Here is an 18,797-nt window from a genome sequence, read left to right on the forward strand (position 1 = left end):
CAGCTGAACCGCCAGGTGAAAAAAAAAAAAATCGAGTAAAAGCTTCTTTTTTCAGTCTGAAAACGGGCATAAATCCCTATTTATTAGGTCCGTCAGACAGTCTGGGCGTAAGTGGCGGAACAATCTTGAAACCAAGGACTCAGACGGTCTTAGAATAAGGGCCATACTACGGGATAGGCATTTGGGCTTGCTACGACATAGACCTTGCACATGAGTTTAATGATGTATTATCACAATTTTGATAATCTATAGATTCCAGATAATCCAAGCGTGAAAAATGTGTGATGATTGGTTAAAAAAATTTTGTTTTCAGACAATACAAATTTTACAATACCTCCGTCAGACAGTCTGGGCGTAAGTGGCGGAACAATCTTGAAACCAAGGACTCAGACGGTCTTAGAATAAGGGCCATACTACGGGATAGACATCTGGGCTTGCTACGACATAGACCATGCACATGAATTTAATGATGTATTATGACAATTTTGATAATCTAGATTCCAGATAATCCAAGCGTGAAAAATGTGAGATGATTGGTTGAAAAATGTTGTTTTCAGACAATACAAATTTTACAATACCCATTTTATCTACATTGAAATGTGTAATTGATTTAAATATGCGATAAGAGTTTACGATACAAAGTGGTTAAATGATTTTATTGTTTGTCTGTACACAATGGGTTAATAAAATTTAAAGATATGATTGTAATCTCTTTAATAAATAAGTTTGTAGGTAACTATATCATTGAATTGTCTATGTACTAGATAAAATATTTTGTTTAATTTGTTTACTGATTTACATGAAAATAAAACGTGTTTTAGAGTACCCAGACACCGAAGCGAATACAATAGTCCGTCCCTTATACCTTTTTATTACTATTGTAATAATAAAGGAAGGACGGACTAAAAACGGAGAATGGTTTTAAGTTTAGATCTTCCGATTATTAATTAAATCATGAGTTCATGACGCAAGCCCAGATACATTCAATGGTTTCCAAACAAAAAGAGGTGGGTTACTGGAAAACGAACCCTTTGTCTTGAAACCGAGGAGATAAATTAAAATCTCGACAGCTCCATGAGTAATTCAGGAGTCAGCAATAACTTTACACAAAATCCGAAACCGTAAGACAATTGTTATTTGTTTTCTTTCTTCGAGGTTTATTTTTCTTCTTCTTTCTTTCTTTTTCGTTATTTTTGCTTTAAAAGTTAAATTGAGCGAAAAAACAGGAAACGAACTTGCATCAATCAGAGAGAGAGAGAGAGAGAGAGAGAAAGAGAGAGCTCCAGAATAACAGTTTGCAAAAGAGCTAAAAAGAGAAGAATGAGAGTGATACTATTTTCTTGTGTGTGTATTCGGGCAAAATAATCTTCAACATCTGAAACGTCCATTTTGTTTTTATGTCTTCATTTATTATGTTCATCCATCTTTTTTCCTCATTATTCTCTTTGAATTAGGTACTATATTTAGTTCTATCCTTTTCAATGAGGTGAAGTGATCTTGTGCGTACCCTTCTTATAACAGAGTTCACAAATCCATAGATTTACATACCTCTATCTATCTATCATCTTAATCCAAGGATTGGTTTGCAACTCTTCTCCATGATTCTCTGTTTTGGGTTAATCTCTTCAGTTTACTGTAGGAATCTGTGCCAGCAATGCTAGCAAACTCCATGGTCTGCTCCATGAAGCTCATGCTGGGCCTTCCTCTTCCTTCTCTTCTTCCATCAATGAATCGGACATTATTGATTCTGAGTGGGATTATTCCCTCGTTTTCTAGCCTTCTCCATCTAATTCAGATAGCAAATCCCCTTCTAACAGCTCTAGGTTACTTCTCAGCTCAGCTGCAGCCACATATTTATTTGTACCATGTTCTCATTTCTGGACAAATATTTCACAACTTGGCATCAGGAGCAATAATTCATTACGGTTTTTCATATTTATTTTTTCGAAAAAAAAGAACTTTTTTTTTGTGAAATATTTTTAATTTATAAAGTTCCAATAAAGTTTTGAAACTTGATGACGACTTGTTTCTTATTCAAGTTTTTTTTCTCTCCTCCTCCTCCTCTTCTTCTTCTTCTTCTTCTTCTCCTCCTCCTCCTCCTCCTCCTCCTCCTCCTCCTCCTCCTCCTCTTTTTTTATTTCGAGGAAACTTTAGAGAGGCGGGGTCATTCAAGAAGGAAAATCGATTTCCATGAATATCTCGTTTGTATCACTTTATGGTTTCCCATCTTCCCTATAGGTAGTACATCCACAGTTCACCTTTTAAGATGCGTGTAGATGTTTAGGATTTACTAGAACTTCTACCACCTTTCATATCATCAATCGACCAAGGTCTGTCAGACAGTAGGAACGTGAGCGGCAGAAAAAATCTTCCGACCTAGGTCTGTCAGACGGTTTGACAGACCTAGGTCTCTCAGACGGTTTGACAGACCCAATAGGTCTCAAGCTTTTTCCTCCTCACTCGTTCCGACTTACGATTGTCTGACAGACCTAATAGGTCAGGCAGTCTGAGCGTTCGAACTTGCCTCAAAGTTTAGAAGTCTGTCTTGATCTCCAATCCAAAGTCGAAGGTTATTTTGTTTTGTGACATAGTTTATGTACCTAGAGGTATTTGAATAATGCACATTTTTATACAGTAATATTTTTTTCCCTCTCATATGACAATAATTCATTTTGGTATGTCAGAGGAGAAATATTTTTTATTTTATTCGAATTATTTAAAAAATCTCTTTTGTAAAAAAAAAAAAAAAAAAAAAAATGGCAAAAGAGATGGCACAATACTCGTGATAAATTTATGTTGTCGATATTTACCTACTTACCTATCTGATTTTTGTTGGAAGGAGGGATTGAGGTTCCGTGGAGATGACAGGGCATTCAGCAACAACCCCAGACCCTCACCCAACCCTGAATAGAAAGTGTTCTTCAACCTAGGTATTAGGAATTTTAATTAAGTCTTCGCCACCTGCTTTTGACAATAAAATTGAGTTGTTTGGAATCCTAGTTAAAAGGTTGGAATTCCAAAACTCGAGGTTGTTTGATCTTAGCAGTTGAAAGGTTTTCTATGTAGGTATGGCTTTCTATGTCACTAGAATTCGCCTTTGCAAATTTTACATGGAAAATTTAGTAGTCAAAATTTCATTGTTATATTTTAAAATTTGAATGAGCAAACAAAATATCTAAACTAAAATAAATAAAATTTGTAAAAATAAAACACATAGCGTGATTTTTTTCCCCAGAAAAAAAAAACTAATAAATAATACTAATAAAATAGGAGAGAAGTGAAAGCAAAGTCATTTAAGTCAGCACGAAGCAGGGTAACACATCAGCAGATCAGCGTGCTCGCAACACAATACACAATTGACAAGGATAAATTAACTTTGATTCAGCAGAATAGGGACGGCAGCAGCACCATTGTATAGTTGAGTCAGGAGTCAACACACATAGCGCGCCATAGTTCATAAATCATACCTTAACTACCTTCAGCAAAACACTGGCTTGATTGAATAGAATAGAGTAAAAATATTCAAAGCTTTATTTTTTTTTTTTTTTTTTTTTTTTTTTCGCTCGTACACATTTCGCTGTATTTTTATGGAACATAAATTTCAGAGCATCCATAAATAATGCCTTTCGTTGGGTTCCCATTTTTACTCAACTGTTTTTTTCCTAGCTAGCTTTTTTCCAGAAATAAAATACAATAAAAATAGACATTCCTTGTTTCACCGTATCCAGCCTTGCCTTGACTGTTAAACTAAACCATCGATTAAACTTTTATTAGGGGAATAAAGTAGTAACAAAAAATAGTCTATTCCTGAAGGAATTTAGCTCAAATTCCAAGGTACTCAATGAAAATGAAGAAGGAGTTGGTCGTTCCTATCCCATTGGTTTAATCACATTTGCTTTTTTACAGCCACCCGAATTTCCTTTATTCTCTTGTGAGAATCCACACACATACATAGCTAAAGCGGAGCAATAGCGAATAAAAATCCGGCAAACTAAGAAAAAGAAAAAAAAAACGTAGATACCTACAAAAGCAAACTCTCTATAAATAGTTATAAACCTAGGTTTAGCAGCAAAAAAAGGAAAGCTATACATAGACATTGTGTGGAAAAGCATTTGAATAGAAAGGAATGAAGGATTTCCTAGATTAAACTGGCGTCCTTCCGAGACATTTCCTTTAGCCTTTAACTCTTTTGAATCGATATCTTCCTTTTTATGTTTTTATAAACACATTAAACCTAACTAGAGGAAAACCATCTGTGGAGTTTCCTTCTTGCGCTTCCTTAGACTGTTTGTGAAAGTTCAAGGGTGTTGCTATTATTTGGTTTAATTTGGTGAACATTATAAGAGTTCTATGCTTCTAAAGTTTGACATATGTAGATCAAAAGACAGTGAAATGGAAGTCCAAAAATTAATGAAACTTTTTACGATTTATTGGAAGAAATATTACTTCAATCTTGCCTACACAAAAAGTCCATTACCAATAATTACAAATGCACAAAGAAAAATTAATTCATGTAGGTATGTAATTAAAATTTATGTAACTGAATGATTAGGTTAGTATAAAAACATCTAAGGGTAATGTTACACCAAGCGCGCATCGTTTGCAAACGTTTGCAAATGCGCGCTTGGTGTAACATTACCCTAATACGTAAAACAATTTTTTACAAAACGCTCTCATCGGCATAGCACAGGAGAGAGGAAAATAAAGAAATAAATTCATTATTAAAATGACATTTAAAATCTACAGTGAAAGAAAAGTGATAAAATTAAAAATTAGGTATAAGATAAGAAAAATGAAAAGAAGTAATAATAAGAGAGGAGACCTAAATTACTTCAGAGCTTTTCCGGGCTTTTCTTCAAAGGTCATAAATTTCTTGGGGACTTTTCTTCCATTCTCCTTTTGATTTCCGCGATCCTATTGTACCTAACCTTTCTACCTATACATAGTAGGTAACTATGTAGGTATTTATATTCTAAAGTTTCAAAATCAATTAAGTAGTTCTAAATGTACATATTTTTACGGAATGAAAAAATAAGGGGCTCAACAGATATGCAAGATTCGTTCTTACTCAATAACGATTGGTTACTTCCACCTTCTCCTAAGTTACAAGAGTAAGGATCTCAGGATAGAGCCCTAATGTTGGCTATAAATGCCCGACCTGTAAATCAGCGGTACATATTAGGTAGGTACTGTCCGTCACTCATTTGAAATTTGAATGTCCAGCTGAATCTATCATCTTAGTATCTGAATCTACATAGCTGGACTGATCAGGCTAGAGTTGCTTCATTCTCGGAGTTAAAAACAGAGTGAAATTAGAAACAACATCAGTGAATTGCAAGAAATTTCATATTCTTTTCCGGAGACTGTTCTCAATATGTACTACTATGTACAAATTGTACATCCCTTTGAATATTAGACTCTTGTTTGATTTACCCAGGACGACCCTAACTATCAGACAACACAGAGCAGCAAGAAATGTCTCATTTAATGCTGAATAAAAACAATGATTTTAATTTTAATCTGCATTATTAACGTTTCGTTTTAACTTTCCAAAATACAAAGTTTTCGGTTCCAACAACAATGAAAGCTAAAGTATTTCATAATAAACATTATTTCACTTTTTTCGAAAATAATAAAAGTTAGAGAGAATTGAGTTTATGCGCAAGGAAGGGGTGGGGGGAAGTTCTTTCTTCTTTTTTTGGAGGATTTTGGAATTCTAAAGCTTTTCTCTGGAGAAAATATTTCATCCAGAAATGAAATGGTAGAAAAGTTTAAACCTAACGACGAGCTTCCTGTGCAGAATCATACATAACGAGATCCTCTGCTTGTTATATGCTTGGAACTTGTTATACTTGGAATATAAAGGGACTTGTAATGGAACTAATACGAAGCTATACAACACTTGTATCTCTGTGCTCCTGCCACATTCTTTTGGTAAAAATATAAAAGCACCGGTTATAAAATCAGGGTGAAAAAATTGACCCATCAATGCACCAGCAAATTTTCAGCTGAAGAATAGAATTCAGTTGGAAATTTGCTGATGCAATGGTAGGTAGGTAATCCCTTGTGCTCCCAGTTGTTCACCTTTATCAACACCTATTTTAATGACACCAGTATCATGTTGTTTTGATATGCTTGTCATAAAGTTTCAATTTGTCATCAAAGCCCCTACAAAGATATAGGTAAGTAGAATAGGTGCAATAGATGAAATTTCAATCTTCAATCGACGGATAACTTCAATCCAAGATAATACATAGAAACGGGAGAAATCAGGAGAGAGAGAGAGAGAGAGAGAGAGAGATGCTCACATTATCTACTGCTGGAAAATCCAGAAGGAAAAATATTTGGGAAGAAAATGTAGGGGGACCATGCGCTTTCACGTGAACCAATAGGAAAAGCTTATTGAAAGCGTTTGAATGACGAGCTTTCGTGATATTCCATTTTGAACCTTACAGCGTATCAACGGTATCATGTTCAGGGGTGCTTTTCCAATGAAACCCAAGATTTGATTTAATTACTAATACATTAGGAAAATCCTATTGGGTACATAAGAGTCTTTTTCCCCTTCCTGGATTTTTTTATGTGTGGTATCCTCTCCTTGGTAACCTTCTTTTTCTAAAGGAAGATATTTCGGGAAATTTCCTCTTGGACTTTTTCTTTATTCTTCAATTCTAATTTGCGCTTTTCCGTAAATAGTCTTAGTTATCGTTTGTGTCCATGTAATAAATAAATTTATATGTACAATCGTACCTCTAGGAAGTGTCCGCGAAGTGGTTGAATTCTTTGGGATAAATTTTCGCGGTCTTTAAAATATTTACCCTCGAAAATCTTACTCCTTTTCCGGACAGTTGGTGTAGGTATTTTTTAGTGTTGTAAAATTGTATTTCGATAGAATTTTCTGATTTTATGTGAATCTTATTGTAAATTATTTTTTCACGTGTCGATATTTTACTCAATGTCCCTCGGGACTCTAAAAATCTAACTAATTAAAAATATTCCAATTGTGTTTTGTTGTAAGTCCTAATTTTACACTTTCATTAAAATTAAAGCAAACATGTTAACAAACCCATCATTACCTCTGATCTAACAACAGCATCTAACAACTTACTAGCAACTATTGGAGATTGAAGTTTTGGCGCGGATCTTATTCCATTTTGGATTAAACTGGTAAGATCTATTCGTATACCTTTGTAGTTTTATTACTTTAATAATTGTTTTTATATTATGTTGTCAGTTGTCACTATGTTTAATAATCTTAAATGTGGCTTAATTAAAATATTTTATTAGTGGTTTCTTCAGCTTTCCCATGGTCCTTCTAATTTGCACTTTACAAAGCCATGATCAGCAGTCAGCACACTGAAATTTGTAAAGCTATGTCCACACATAGTGGACGCCCTCGATTGACGTTGACTGAAACTGTACACTGCCTCGACAACATAGATTCACCCCTTCAACTCGTCGATCGAAGGCGCCGACTATGTGTGGACAGTGGACACAGGTTAACATTAGATCGAGATAGCAAAAGTATCATTAGATGGTCATAAATTGTAGCAATGGATTGACCTGACGTGACATGGCGAAGTAGTTACTTATTATTACTAAACAATTTGATCAAAACTTCATTTTATAACTTTTAACTTGATCAATGATCATTGACGAACTTATGGAGGCTTCTAGGTACTTTGGTAACACAAAGTATTTACCACCATATGATTTATATGACAGAATATTCCTTATGAAAATATGTACCTAACCACACTTATCTCTACTCTGCCCCATCCTCTCAACCGCAGTCCTATACCCACCGGTACAATCCCTTTGCAAAATGGGGGAGCCAGAGCCATGAACTTTTAGCCCTTTTGACTCGAGATATTTTCAAGCTCTGTTGATGTCCACCCTTTTTTTATCTTCTCTGGAAAAATAATATTTTTTTAACTACAAAAAATAAATTTATAATATTCTGAAAACTTTTTTTTCTGGAGAGAGGAAAAATGCTTTTTTATGGTTTACATGTTCTATGGCTGGCCTTCCGGAAAAAGGGTATTTTTCAACCCTCGGCATTTTTTTTGCTCTCACGAGAAAAACCCGCTCCTTATCTGAAAGCTTGTCTCCTTGGTTTCCATATCTATTTAACTATAACTTTGAAAGTAAATAATAATAAATATTAGTTCAATCGGTGAAGTTTGCCATATTCCTGAGAATCAACATTTTGTACTGAGTTAGGAAGGCACAAACATAATTATTATTGTAATACCAGTACAATGAAAATAGGTATTAGTTTTTGTTGAAAGCTTTAAAGTGAATACGACAATATCCCATATTACTCAAAGAGCATCTTCGGAAGTTCTGGAGAAAACATATTAGGTATATCGTGGACTTCACTAAACTCTCCAGGTACAGGAATCTAAGAATAGAGTTCAGGACATACAATATAAGATAGACCACTATAGCCCCCATAATTCACTTTCTATGAAATTAAAATGAACGAACATTCATCATCAGAAAAAACTGTAAACATCAGGCGAAACATCACGCGATTTGGAAAACATTACTTCGAAGATATTAAAAAGTAACAAAACGGAATATAAATTTTCATTACTGGAAAAATAAAATGATAGGTAAAAAAAATCTTCCCTGTAAAAGTTTTTCCGTGTTTGATCCAATGTGATGCCTGAAATAGTGTTCCAATTTTCCAAACATTATTGAGGTTTTTTATTCATAGATGAACTGGGGCTGTCCAGCCCCTACACCTAAGCCTCAGTTTGGGCTTTTTGTGTATGGGGTTAAGCATTTTTTTTTTTTTTTTTTTTCATGGTTGCAACGATACTAGAATTTCAATGGTATAAATAAGTCATTGTTAATACTAGAAGTCCTCTGAAAACATAATAAAAATGGAGTGTATTTACAGACTTACCTATATTGAAAGATTTCCCTCCTTTTCTAGTGGTTTTTCTTGATGAATATTCAATTTAAAAAAAGAAATTTTAATTGTGTTGAGCATTAAATGCTTGTCACAAATGTCCTTTCTCGCTTGATAAACTACGCTAAATTTAATGACTTGACTTGGTCTCGAACCACCAACCTCCACATCCAGAGTCCACCGTACTAATCACCACACCACTGAGATCCTGACACAAGGACTAAAAAAAGATTAAATGCTTGTCACAAATGTCCTTTCTCGCTTGATAAACTACGCTAAATTTAATGACTTGACTTGGACTCGAACCACCAACCTCCACATCCAGAGTCCACCGTGCTAACCACTACACCACTGAGATCCTGACACAAAGACTAAAAAAAGAAGAGCATCCCTTCCGTTGCTGAGAGTCCTAGTTGCTTCTATTCTTCTGTGAGAGTCCCAATTGATTCTATTCTTCCACTGACTGTTTCAGGTTCACTTGCAATACTTCCACGTTCGAGCAGCTCAAGCAATCCGTAGAGAAAGCCAAGGCGGCTCTTCAAGACACTCGAAACTACTCGAGTGCATTTAGTGATCTAAGTAGCTCAACCAACTATTGCACGTCAACACCGACGCCGCCCATCCCAGTCACTTCCAGCAATAGTACAAATTCCTCTAGTCTTAGGTTATCAAATGGTCAGAGTCACCACCACAGCTCACCCAACGAATCAGACGAGCCCGCTAGTAATAGTGATACGAAGAGAAATTTCAATGGTAAGTGACCAATCAACTGTTTTATTCCCACGAAGTATTGGCCAGGTTTATATTAGACATCCTATGTATTGACATTATTGCTTACCGTTACATGATCAACTGTTTTATTCCCACGAAGTATTGGCCAGGTTTATATTAGACATCCTATGTATTGACATTATTGCTTACCGTTACATGTTTTTTGGATACTTTGCCTAGGTTTTGGGTAAGTTCCCGGGGGAGTTCATTCGGTACCATTTCCATGGGCCTGGACTCCTTCATCCGGCCCTGGATATTTCACGATTCTTTGGTTAAATACCTAGGTAATTAAATTTGTTGACATTTCAGTGAAATTGGAGCATCATAGAAAGACAAAGTCTCAGAAAATAGATAGGGGATCTACCACTGATTTTCCCTTTGAAAATATAGATGAACCACTTAATCTCAAAAAAGTAGAGCAAAACACTTTTTATTTTCAAAACAACTTGAGAGTTACTTACTTCTCACTCCAAAATCTCCGTTAGGTTGTAATAATCGGTGGTACTTTTGTCTGAAGAAGCGATAGGTGTTGTTGTTGTTGGAACTTCAGTTGTCGCTCTCGATGGCTCTTCGGTTTGGCCAGCGTCAACTATCGTAATACAAGGGCCTCGCACACAGACTGGATAACTGGATTCGTATAACTCAATAGACTTCTGCGCACTTCCCAACCGATTCATTGCTCGGCACTCATATGTTCCGTACTCAGATTTCCCAATGTTCTTAATCCTGATGATACTGTCCGTTGTACCTTCTGAAGTTCCAAAGTTAGATATACTGTGATATTCATCATTGACAACAATTTCACCGTCTTTGGCCCAGTACAATATAGGATGTGGGTAAGCCTCTATATGACAATCAAGGTCCATGTCATGGTGTAGAGCCTGTCCTATACGGGTACTTTGCACTGTAACGATCCCGTTGTACCTTCTGAAGTTCCAAAGTTAGATATACTGTGATATTCATCATTGACAACAATTTCACCGTCTTTGGCCCAGTACAATATGGGATGTGGGTAAGCCTCTATATGACAATCAAGGTCCATGTCATGGTGTAGAGCCTGCCCTATACGGGTACTTTGCACTGTAACGATAGGAGCAAACTCTACTTTCACCTCAATCTTTCTCCTTGCTCCCCTACCAATGCCGTTTTGAGCCACACAGTAGTACGCACCGCGGTCTTCCTTAGTGATTCTGGGAATTTGAAGAGTACTTCCTGTGAAAATCGTTTGACCGTTGGGCAGGATAGCGTTGTTTTCACGTCTCCAGGAAATGGTCGGGATGGGGTGACCTTCCGCATGACATTCTAGCTGCACAGATTGTCCTTCCTTGGCGACCGACAACTGTGGAGAGTTATTCAATATGACAGGAGGTGTATCAACTTGAGCCTCCGGAGAAGTGTATGGAACTGTGGGAACCTCTTCAGTTTTAGCAAAAGCCAGAAAAATAAATGTAAAAGAAATAACAAAAGCCGGAAAAGAAAACAACTGTCCAAAAACTAATTTAGATTCCATGGCAAGAGGAATAATGCAAACACTGCGGCACACTAGAAAATATTTAATATTCCCAACATTAATATGGAAAAAATATTCTTTCACTATCGCGAATTAAAGAATCGCTTTTCGATCTCAAATCAGTTCATAGGTTTATACTGGTTGATAAAGTACGTAGGTACCTTGGTTAAAGGTTGAAAGTTTTTCAATTTGTTATTGAACAACAATGAGCGGCAGAGGTCATTGTCAGATGTTCTTATCTGAGATAACCTCCATAGTCTCTCTCTCTCTCTCTCTCTCTCTCTCTCTCTCTCTCTCTCTCTCTCTCTCTCTCTCTCTCTCTCTCTTTTCTATTTCTTTCTCCTTTCTATTTCATATTTTGCATTAGAATTCAATTAATTTCGTTTGGTTCCCATTACCTTCGCTTTCTCTTTCTCCCTGCTTCTCCTCCTCTTCCTCCTTCTTTTCGACATTTCTTTAATATTTCTATTCAAGACAAGAAAAAATGTGGGTAAATATTGAACGAAAAGGAAAAAAAAATCAGCTCTCCTCTTCTGCTTTAATTTTCTTCTGTTGCTGCTTCTTCTTCGTCCTCTTCTTCTTTTTCTTCTCCTCTTTCTTATATTCTCCTCCTTCTCCTCCTCCTTTTCAAAGAAGAGAAAGTAGGTAGGTACCTACTGTGTGTTTTCTCACATAAAAAAAAACACACACACACACACACACACACACACACACACACAACCCAAAGTTGATAATTGGGGCATTTAAAAGCTAAACTTTTCCAAATTTCCACCCAAATCCCCTGGCTGTCTAACACAAAGCCATATGCAGTCGTTCCAAATTCAAGCGTTTTCATTTCGCTCGAAAATTTTCCCGAAAAACTCCACAAAACTTTTGTGCTCAGTGTGTTGAACAATAGGGGGAAAAAGAAAAGAGAACAAAAAGACAAAAGAAAAAGAAGAGGAGGGAGAATAAGAAAGAGGAAAGGAAAAAGAAAAAATAGAGAAGTGGAGGAAAGAAAGAGGACGAAGAATAAGAGGTAAAAGAAAAAGAGGATGAAGACTAAGAGGTAAAAGAAGAATAAAGAAAGGATAAAGAAGAAGAAGAAGAAGAGGAAGAAGAAGAAGGAGGAGGAGGTAGCTGAGTAAAGAAAAGGAGAAAAAAAATCTTACTTGCCAAATGTAACCTCCCCAACCTCTTAAAATTCCGTCTCCAGGAAATGGTCGGGATGGGGTGACCTTCCGCATGACATTCTAGCTGCACAGATTGTCCTTCCTTGGCGACCGACAACTGTGTAGAGTTATTCAATATGACAGGAGGTGTATCAACTTGAGACTCCGGAGAAGTGTATGGAACTGTGGGAACCTCTTCAGTTTTAGCAAAAGCCAGAAAAATAAATGTAAAAGTAATAACAAAAGCCGGAAAAGAAAACAACTGTCCAAAAACTAATTTAGATTCCATGGCAAGAGGAATGAAGCAAACACTGCGGCACAGTAGAAAATAATACTTCTGAGCCATTAACTCAGCATATGTTCATGTTTATGTTTGGGATGGTGGGGCAATATGTTTGCATGCAATGCCATGCGACGGGGTCTTGTGTGGTCAGTCTTTCAATATTTGACTTTCAACCCGGCAACTTTGTTTTTCCACCTTCCTACGTTTCCAAAGGGAGATTAAAGAAAACAGAGAATTAAACAAAACTCTTTTTTTATCCCTAAAACAACTACAACTCCCATCACGATTACAAAGTAGTGTTATTTTCACATTACTTCTGAGCCATTAACTCAGCATATGTTCAATTGTTCATGTTTATGTTTGGGATGGTGGGGCAATATGTTTGCATGCAATACAGTGCGACATACTTCTGAGCCATTAACTCAGCATATGTTCATGTTTATGTTTGGGATGGTGGGGCAATATGTTTGCATGCAATGCCATGCGACGGGGCCCATTTGTTTTGATTTGTAGATAAGTCGGCTGTAATCTTCTCTGTTCTGATTACGAGTGTAAATGTTTTGAATGAGTAGTTTTCTCATGATTGACTTTTGAATCGACAGGCGTGGTAGTGTTTGCTTTGATTTATCTTATTTAAATCGGTATTGGATCTTGGATTTGAATTGGTTCTCACTGTGGAGCAATCTTCGGAATAAGGTTCTGCATGCTGCCTGTATTTTTCCTTCCTTCAAATAGGTCCCACTAATGGTCCATCATGTAGGGTCCGTTTAACAGGGAACTGAGTAAAGTTTCTATTGTTCTGAAACCGAAGAGAGATATAGAGGATAGGAGAAAGCCTCTTTAGGATAAAGAACCCGCAGCCTAGCACTTACAAGGCAGTCGCGCTACCCTCCAAGTTAACTAGGTTGGCCCAGAAGAGAAAATATAACCCAAGACTGAACAATGAATTCACGAAACAATGAAACCCAAAGTGACACCCGAAAAGAAGACGAAATGGAGAGAGAGAGAGAGAGAGAGAAAGAAAACTTTCTGTTTCGGAATAAGGTTCTGCATGCTGCCTGTATTTTTCCTTCCTTCAAATAGGTCCCACTAATGGTCCATCATGTAGGGTCCGTTTAACACGGAACTGAGTTCCTATTGTTCTGAAACCGAAGAGAGATATAGAGGATAGGAGAAAGCCCCTTTAGGATAAAGAACCCGCAGCCTAGCACTTACAAGGCAGTCGCGCTACCCTCCAAGTTAACTAGGCTGGCCCAGAAGTGAAAATATAACCCAAGACTGAACAATGAATTCACGAAACAATGAAACCCAAAGTGACACCCGAAATAAAGAAGACGAAATGGAGAGAGAGAGAGAGAGAGAGAGAGAGAAAGAGAAGGAAAACTTTCTGAACAAAGGGAGGAGCAAAAAATGGCGTAAGATTCGTAGGGGGTGGAAGTGAGAGGGAGATAAAGTCAAGAAAATAGATTAAGGGAGTGAAAATATTGTGTGAAGAAAAATAATATCACAAATATCGCGTTAACCTGTACACACCCAGTGACAAACCTTTTTAAAATGGAAAATGAAGAAAATACGTTACCTATCTAATGTTTAAATTTTTCAAAGAGGTTTGATAGAGGGAACTATATTTGCTAAGGTCTTGTCGTCCCGCAATCGTAGAGAGAAGGATGACAGGATGGGAGAAAGCCAGCCGTTCCGAGAAGGAACATTATCCGTTCAGGATGAATTCCGCCCCGGGACGGAATCGAACCCGCGGCCTACCGCTTACAAGGCAGACGCGCTACGAGCCAAGCCAACTAGTCTGGTCTGGCTCAAAATGAACTTACAGGCAGTACAATTTTGGTTTTTAAGAAATATCTACACAAATTTAAGGACACTCAGCTTACGGGGCAACACTTGGGCAACCTTCAATACACAATGCTCCCTTCATATTCCCTGGTGCTCCCTTCACAATGCTTTCTCCCTTCACCACCTCCGTGTGTGTTGCTCCCATCCTTCATACAAAGTCACAATGCTCCCTTCATATTCCCTGGTGCTCCCTTCACAATGCTTTCTCCCTTCACCACCTCCGTGTGTGTTGCTCCCATCCTTCATATAAAGCTCTGCCTCCCTGCTTGAAGCATTAATCATATGCGGCACCCATAAAGCCCGCTCCGGGGGGCTCCCATACCTATTATATTCAAGCATTATCACCCAAATACAAAAAGAAGCTCCTTTTTCAACCACCTCCTATTTCTCAGACATTTTCTTTTTCAGCCTTCACGCCATGGGAGTGTTTTAGCCTGTTTGGCCGAGGAAAAGTCGTATTTTTTCCACACTTTAAGATATGGACACAGTGGTATTCTTATTCGCTAGAATCACTAAAAACCTGAATAGAATAAGCTCCTTTTTCAACCACCTCCTATTTCTCAGACATTTTCTTTTTCAGCCTTCACGCCATGGGAGTGTTTTAGCCTGTTTGGCCGAGAAAAAGTCGTATTTTTTCCACACATTAAGATATGGACACAGCGGTATTCTTATTCGCTGGAATCGCTAAAAACTTGGATAGAACAATCCCACCCGAGGAATAGAATTTTGCCCTCATTCATTTGATAATTTGATCACATGATAATAGAACTGAAGGGTTATGTGGTAGATAACGCATCTGGCTTTAACCTTGTCTGTTGTTTAAGCAAACATATCTACATATTTATGAATGGAAAGAACATCATGAGAGAGAAGAAGGAGCGAAGGAAAATAGATAAAAACAGATATACAGATAGAAAGAGTTCCAAAGAGAGTAAAAAAAAAAACATTCAAACAGAGTAAGAACGAATACTGCTGCATCATTTTCCAAGGGCACGTGTGTTCGACTCCCGGAAATGGCAGGAACACGCGTCTTCACTCCGGAAGTCTCTTCCGATGTGAAACCTAATAGAATCAATTGTGTGTTAACGATTTTGATTATTTATTTTGTAAATAACGAATAAGGCCCTTTTGTAGCCCCGGCCAAAGGCCGGCCGTTTGAACTTTTGTGTTTGAACAGCACTCCATTAAAGGAGAGAAAAAAGTACACAAGTTTGAACTTTGCTGTTATGACTTGATTTGCTTTTTATGGGAGCTTTTTTCTGTTTTTAGGGTGCTAGGTAGAAGAGTTGTTGTTCCTCTTTTTTTTTTTTTTTTCTTTTTCAATGGAAAAAAATCAGTCGCTTTCATACCTACAAGAAAGTAAATTTTGTTTTTGGATACTTTGCCTAGGTTTTGGGTAAGTTCCCGGGGGAGTTCATTCGGTACCATTTCCATGGGCCTGGACTCCTTCATCCGGTCCTGAATATTTCACGATTCTTTGGTTAAATACCTTGGTAATTAAATTTGTTGACATTTCAGTGAAATTGGAGCATCATAGAAAGACAAAGTCTCAGAAAATAGATAGTGGATCTACCACTGATTTTCCCTTTGAATTCAAAATTTGCATCTAATTTTATTTAAATTTGCATCTAATTTTATCAAAATTTGCATCTAATTTTATTTAATAAATTCACAAAGTACAAACAAGAAACGATGAGCAGAATAGAAAGGGACAATGTTAGAATTCCCAGACCAAGGCAAACACTTGTTGAAAGCATCTTTCACAATGGGCATCGCATAATGAAAAGGAAAAAATCTTCTAAATAGCTCTGAAGATAGTCATCAGCAAAAAAATACAAGAGAAGCACCTGTAACGGAAGTGCTCCTGCTGATAGCTTTGGAATACAGTGCCCTGTCATCAAGGTTGCCTATCAGGAAAATTCCTGCAGGAAAAACATTGTCCCTTTTGTGAAGTGATTGTTGATTTTCCTCTTTTGTTTTAATATCAACCGAGGCTTCCGACTTTTGTAAAAGTCCAAAAGGTGATGCGTATTGTATTGAGTAGCAGTAGCAGTGCTGCTTCGCTGTTTATCAGAATAACCTTCCCTTTTCCTTCTGAAAATTGCAAGACTTTTTGGACATGTTGAAAGCAAGTTGTATATTTGATAAATAGCTAGTTAGATAAATGGGTAGGTATCGTCTTCTTTCAAAGGCACCTTCCTATTTGAGGAGCTTGTACCTGAGTATTTATCTACCGAAATAATATAATACTTTTTGGACATGTTGAAAGCAAGTTGTATATTTGATAAATAGCTAGTTAGATAAATGGGTAGGTATCGTCTTCTTTCAAAGGCACCCTCCTATTTGAGGAGCTTGTATCTGAGTATTTATCTACCGAAATAATATAAATATGTGTCTTTATGCCTTTATGTGACATTTTATTTAATTCTTTGATTTCAGATTCTTCCAGTAGTAAAAGTTCTGAAAAGAACTCGATATGTGCAAATTATACCCCTTCTTCCGTGGCCAATAGTAAGTTGGTTTATAATTTTGAAAAATTCTATGGAATTTTATGTGAATTAGTCTAGAAAAAACAGCGAGGTTTTTGTGAAACCGTAGGTACAGGTAGAGTTGTTTTTTTATCTTAAATTATGAAAATTGTCAAAATTTAGGGTTCTACTGGTAAATTAATAGAATACAATTCAACTAGATAATCACTGAGAGAGTGAACGATGAATCTTGAATGTGTTAGAAACCCGACCTATCCTTGGAGGGTGACAAACGCCTTCGTTCCATGGTTCGAGAGGGCAAAAAACAAAAAACAAGGCGTCAAAGAAATGGGGGAAAAAAGAAGAAAAGTGTGGAATATTTTCTCAAATTAAAATCTCTCTCTTCATATTTTTTGAAAACTGTATAGGTTACCATGGCAACCCAAGATATGGCGACACTTTGAGAAAGTTTTCTCTCGAAGAATTTCTCCAACTTTGGAGAAAATAATTAGTAGAGTGGAATGAAATATCATTTTGTGCTGGAAACTTTTAATTAATGTAACTTTAACGAACTTTTCGTTATCTCTGAACTTTAATCACAAATGCGACCATTAATAGTGTGGCATTAATATTACGAATGTTCTGCTATTACTAATGGTCTGAAACTCTGAACCACAAAATGTAATTTACTAGATACCTATGTATTTAACAAGCTTAGTTATATTACTAATGGTCTGAAACTCTGAACCACAAAATGTAATTTACTAGATACCTATGTATTTAACAAAGTTATGCTTAGTTATCATTACCAGCATTACCTATATTATGTATACTTACCTACATATTATTATCATTTTCCGTCAGCTTCTAATGGGGAAAAAGAACCTGTGTAGGTATTCACGAAGAATTATTAGAAGATACCTACTATTTTATAAAGGTACCTATCTCATTAGAAAAGATAGAAATGCAAGATATTATAAGGAACTAGGTAATTATTGCCTTAGCCAATTTGTATTACTAATGGTCTGAAACTCTGAACCACAAAATGTAATTTACTAGATACCTATGTATTTAACAAAGTTATGCTTAGTTATCATTACCTATATTATGTGTACTTACCTACATATTATTATCATTTTCCGTCAGCTTCTAATGGGGAAAAAGAACCTGTGTAGGTATTCACGAAGAATTATTAGAAGATACCTACTATTCTATAAAGGTACCAATCTCATTAGAAAAGTTAGAAATGCAAGATATGTATTATAAGGAACTAGGTAATTATTGCTTTAGCCAATTTGGAGATACTTGATAACAATGATAACATTTCAATTTTAATTATTTCGTACAACTTTCACTGTTTTCAGGTTTATCAACTAGCAAGTCTTCGTACCATCAGTTGACATCTTCAATATCAGATTCACTCAAATTCAAGACTGGTAAGTTTTTTTTTTTTTTTTTTATTTCTTTCCAATTTCATATTAAGCCCTCTGACTTATTTTGGGTTAGCATAATGGCATTAATGGCACATCTTCTAATTAAATTGAGAATGATGTCACATCTGCTAATTTGGAAATAATGTTACATCCACTAATTTCATCTAGTTATAACTGAGCAGTTGGGTCAATCTCAATTGAAACTAGGTATAATATTTTTCTTGTTTGAAAATTGAAAACCCTAACCCCGGCCGCACACTTTGTCAGTACTTAATACAAATAAATACGCGTGTGTGGTCAGTCTTTCAATATTTGACTTTCAACCCGGCAACTTTGTTTTTCCACCTTCCTACGTTTCCAAAGGGAGATTAAAGAAAAGAGAGTATTAAACAAAACTTTTTTTTTTATCCCTA

The 18,797-nt window shown here is 36.4% G+C and overlaps 2 protein-coding genes across 3 annotated transcripts in view; one reads left to right on the forward strand and one right to left on the reverse strand.

The window, feature by feature from the left end:
* The window catches only part of LOC103520751 (DNA-binding protein D-ETS-3-like), a 73,977-nt gene that overhangs the window by 19,196 nt on the left and 35,984 nt on the right, over positions 1–18,797 (forward strand). Inside the window, exons 3-5 of the mRNA XM_026831736.1 lie at positions 9,393–9,673; positions 16,923–16,994; positions 18,316–18,387. Of these exons, the coding sequence (XP_026687537.1) occupies positions 9,393–9,673; positions 16,923–16,994; positions 18,316–18,387 (425 nt within the window). The remainder of the gene's footprint in view (positions 1–9,392; positions 9,674–16,922; positions 16,995–18,315; positions 18,388–18,797) is intronic.
* LOC103520635 (lachesin-like) lies at positions 6,357–11,360 on the reverse strand. 2 transcript variants are annotated; one of them, XM_026831814.1, is made up of 3 exons: positions 10,754–11,360; positions 10,087–10,577; positions 6,357–8,727 (listed from the first exon to the last, which is right to left on the reverse strand). In XM_026831814.1, the coding sequence occupies exons 1-2, from the start codon at positions 11,199–11,201 to the stop codon at positions 10,156–10,158; spliced, it is 870 nt and encodes a 289-aa protein (XP_026687615.1). In that variant the 5' UTR covers positions 11,202–11,360; the 3' UTR covers positions 6,357–8,727; positions 10,087–10,155. The 2 variants fall into 2 exon arrangements, with proteins under 2 accessions (XP_026687615.1, XP_008483959.1); XM_008485737.3 differs by having other exon boundaries at positions 10,087–10,439; positions 10,616–11,357.

The sequence above is a fragment of the Diaphorina citri genome, unplaced genomic scaffold (genome assembly GCF_000475195.1).
Source record: "Diaphorina citri unplaced genomic scaffold, Diaci psyllid genome assembly version 1.1 scaffold71, whole genome shotgun sequence".
NCBI lineage: Eukaryota > Metazoa > Arthropoda > Insecta > Hemiptera > Psyllidae > Diaphorina > Diaphorina citri.

Bases quoted from the DNA above. Each gene is read 5' to 3' on its own strand.
- LOC103520635 (XM_026831814.1), bottom strand. From the start codon at position 11,201: ATGGAATCTAAATTAGTTTTTGGACAGTTGTTTTCTTTTCCGGCTTTT. The intron at 10,578-10,753 runs GGCAGGCTCTAC...GTACCCGTATAG, and splicing joins AGTGCAAAGTACCCGTATAG to GACAGGCTCTACACCATGAC.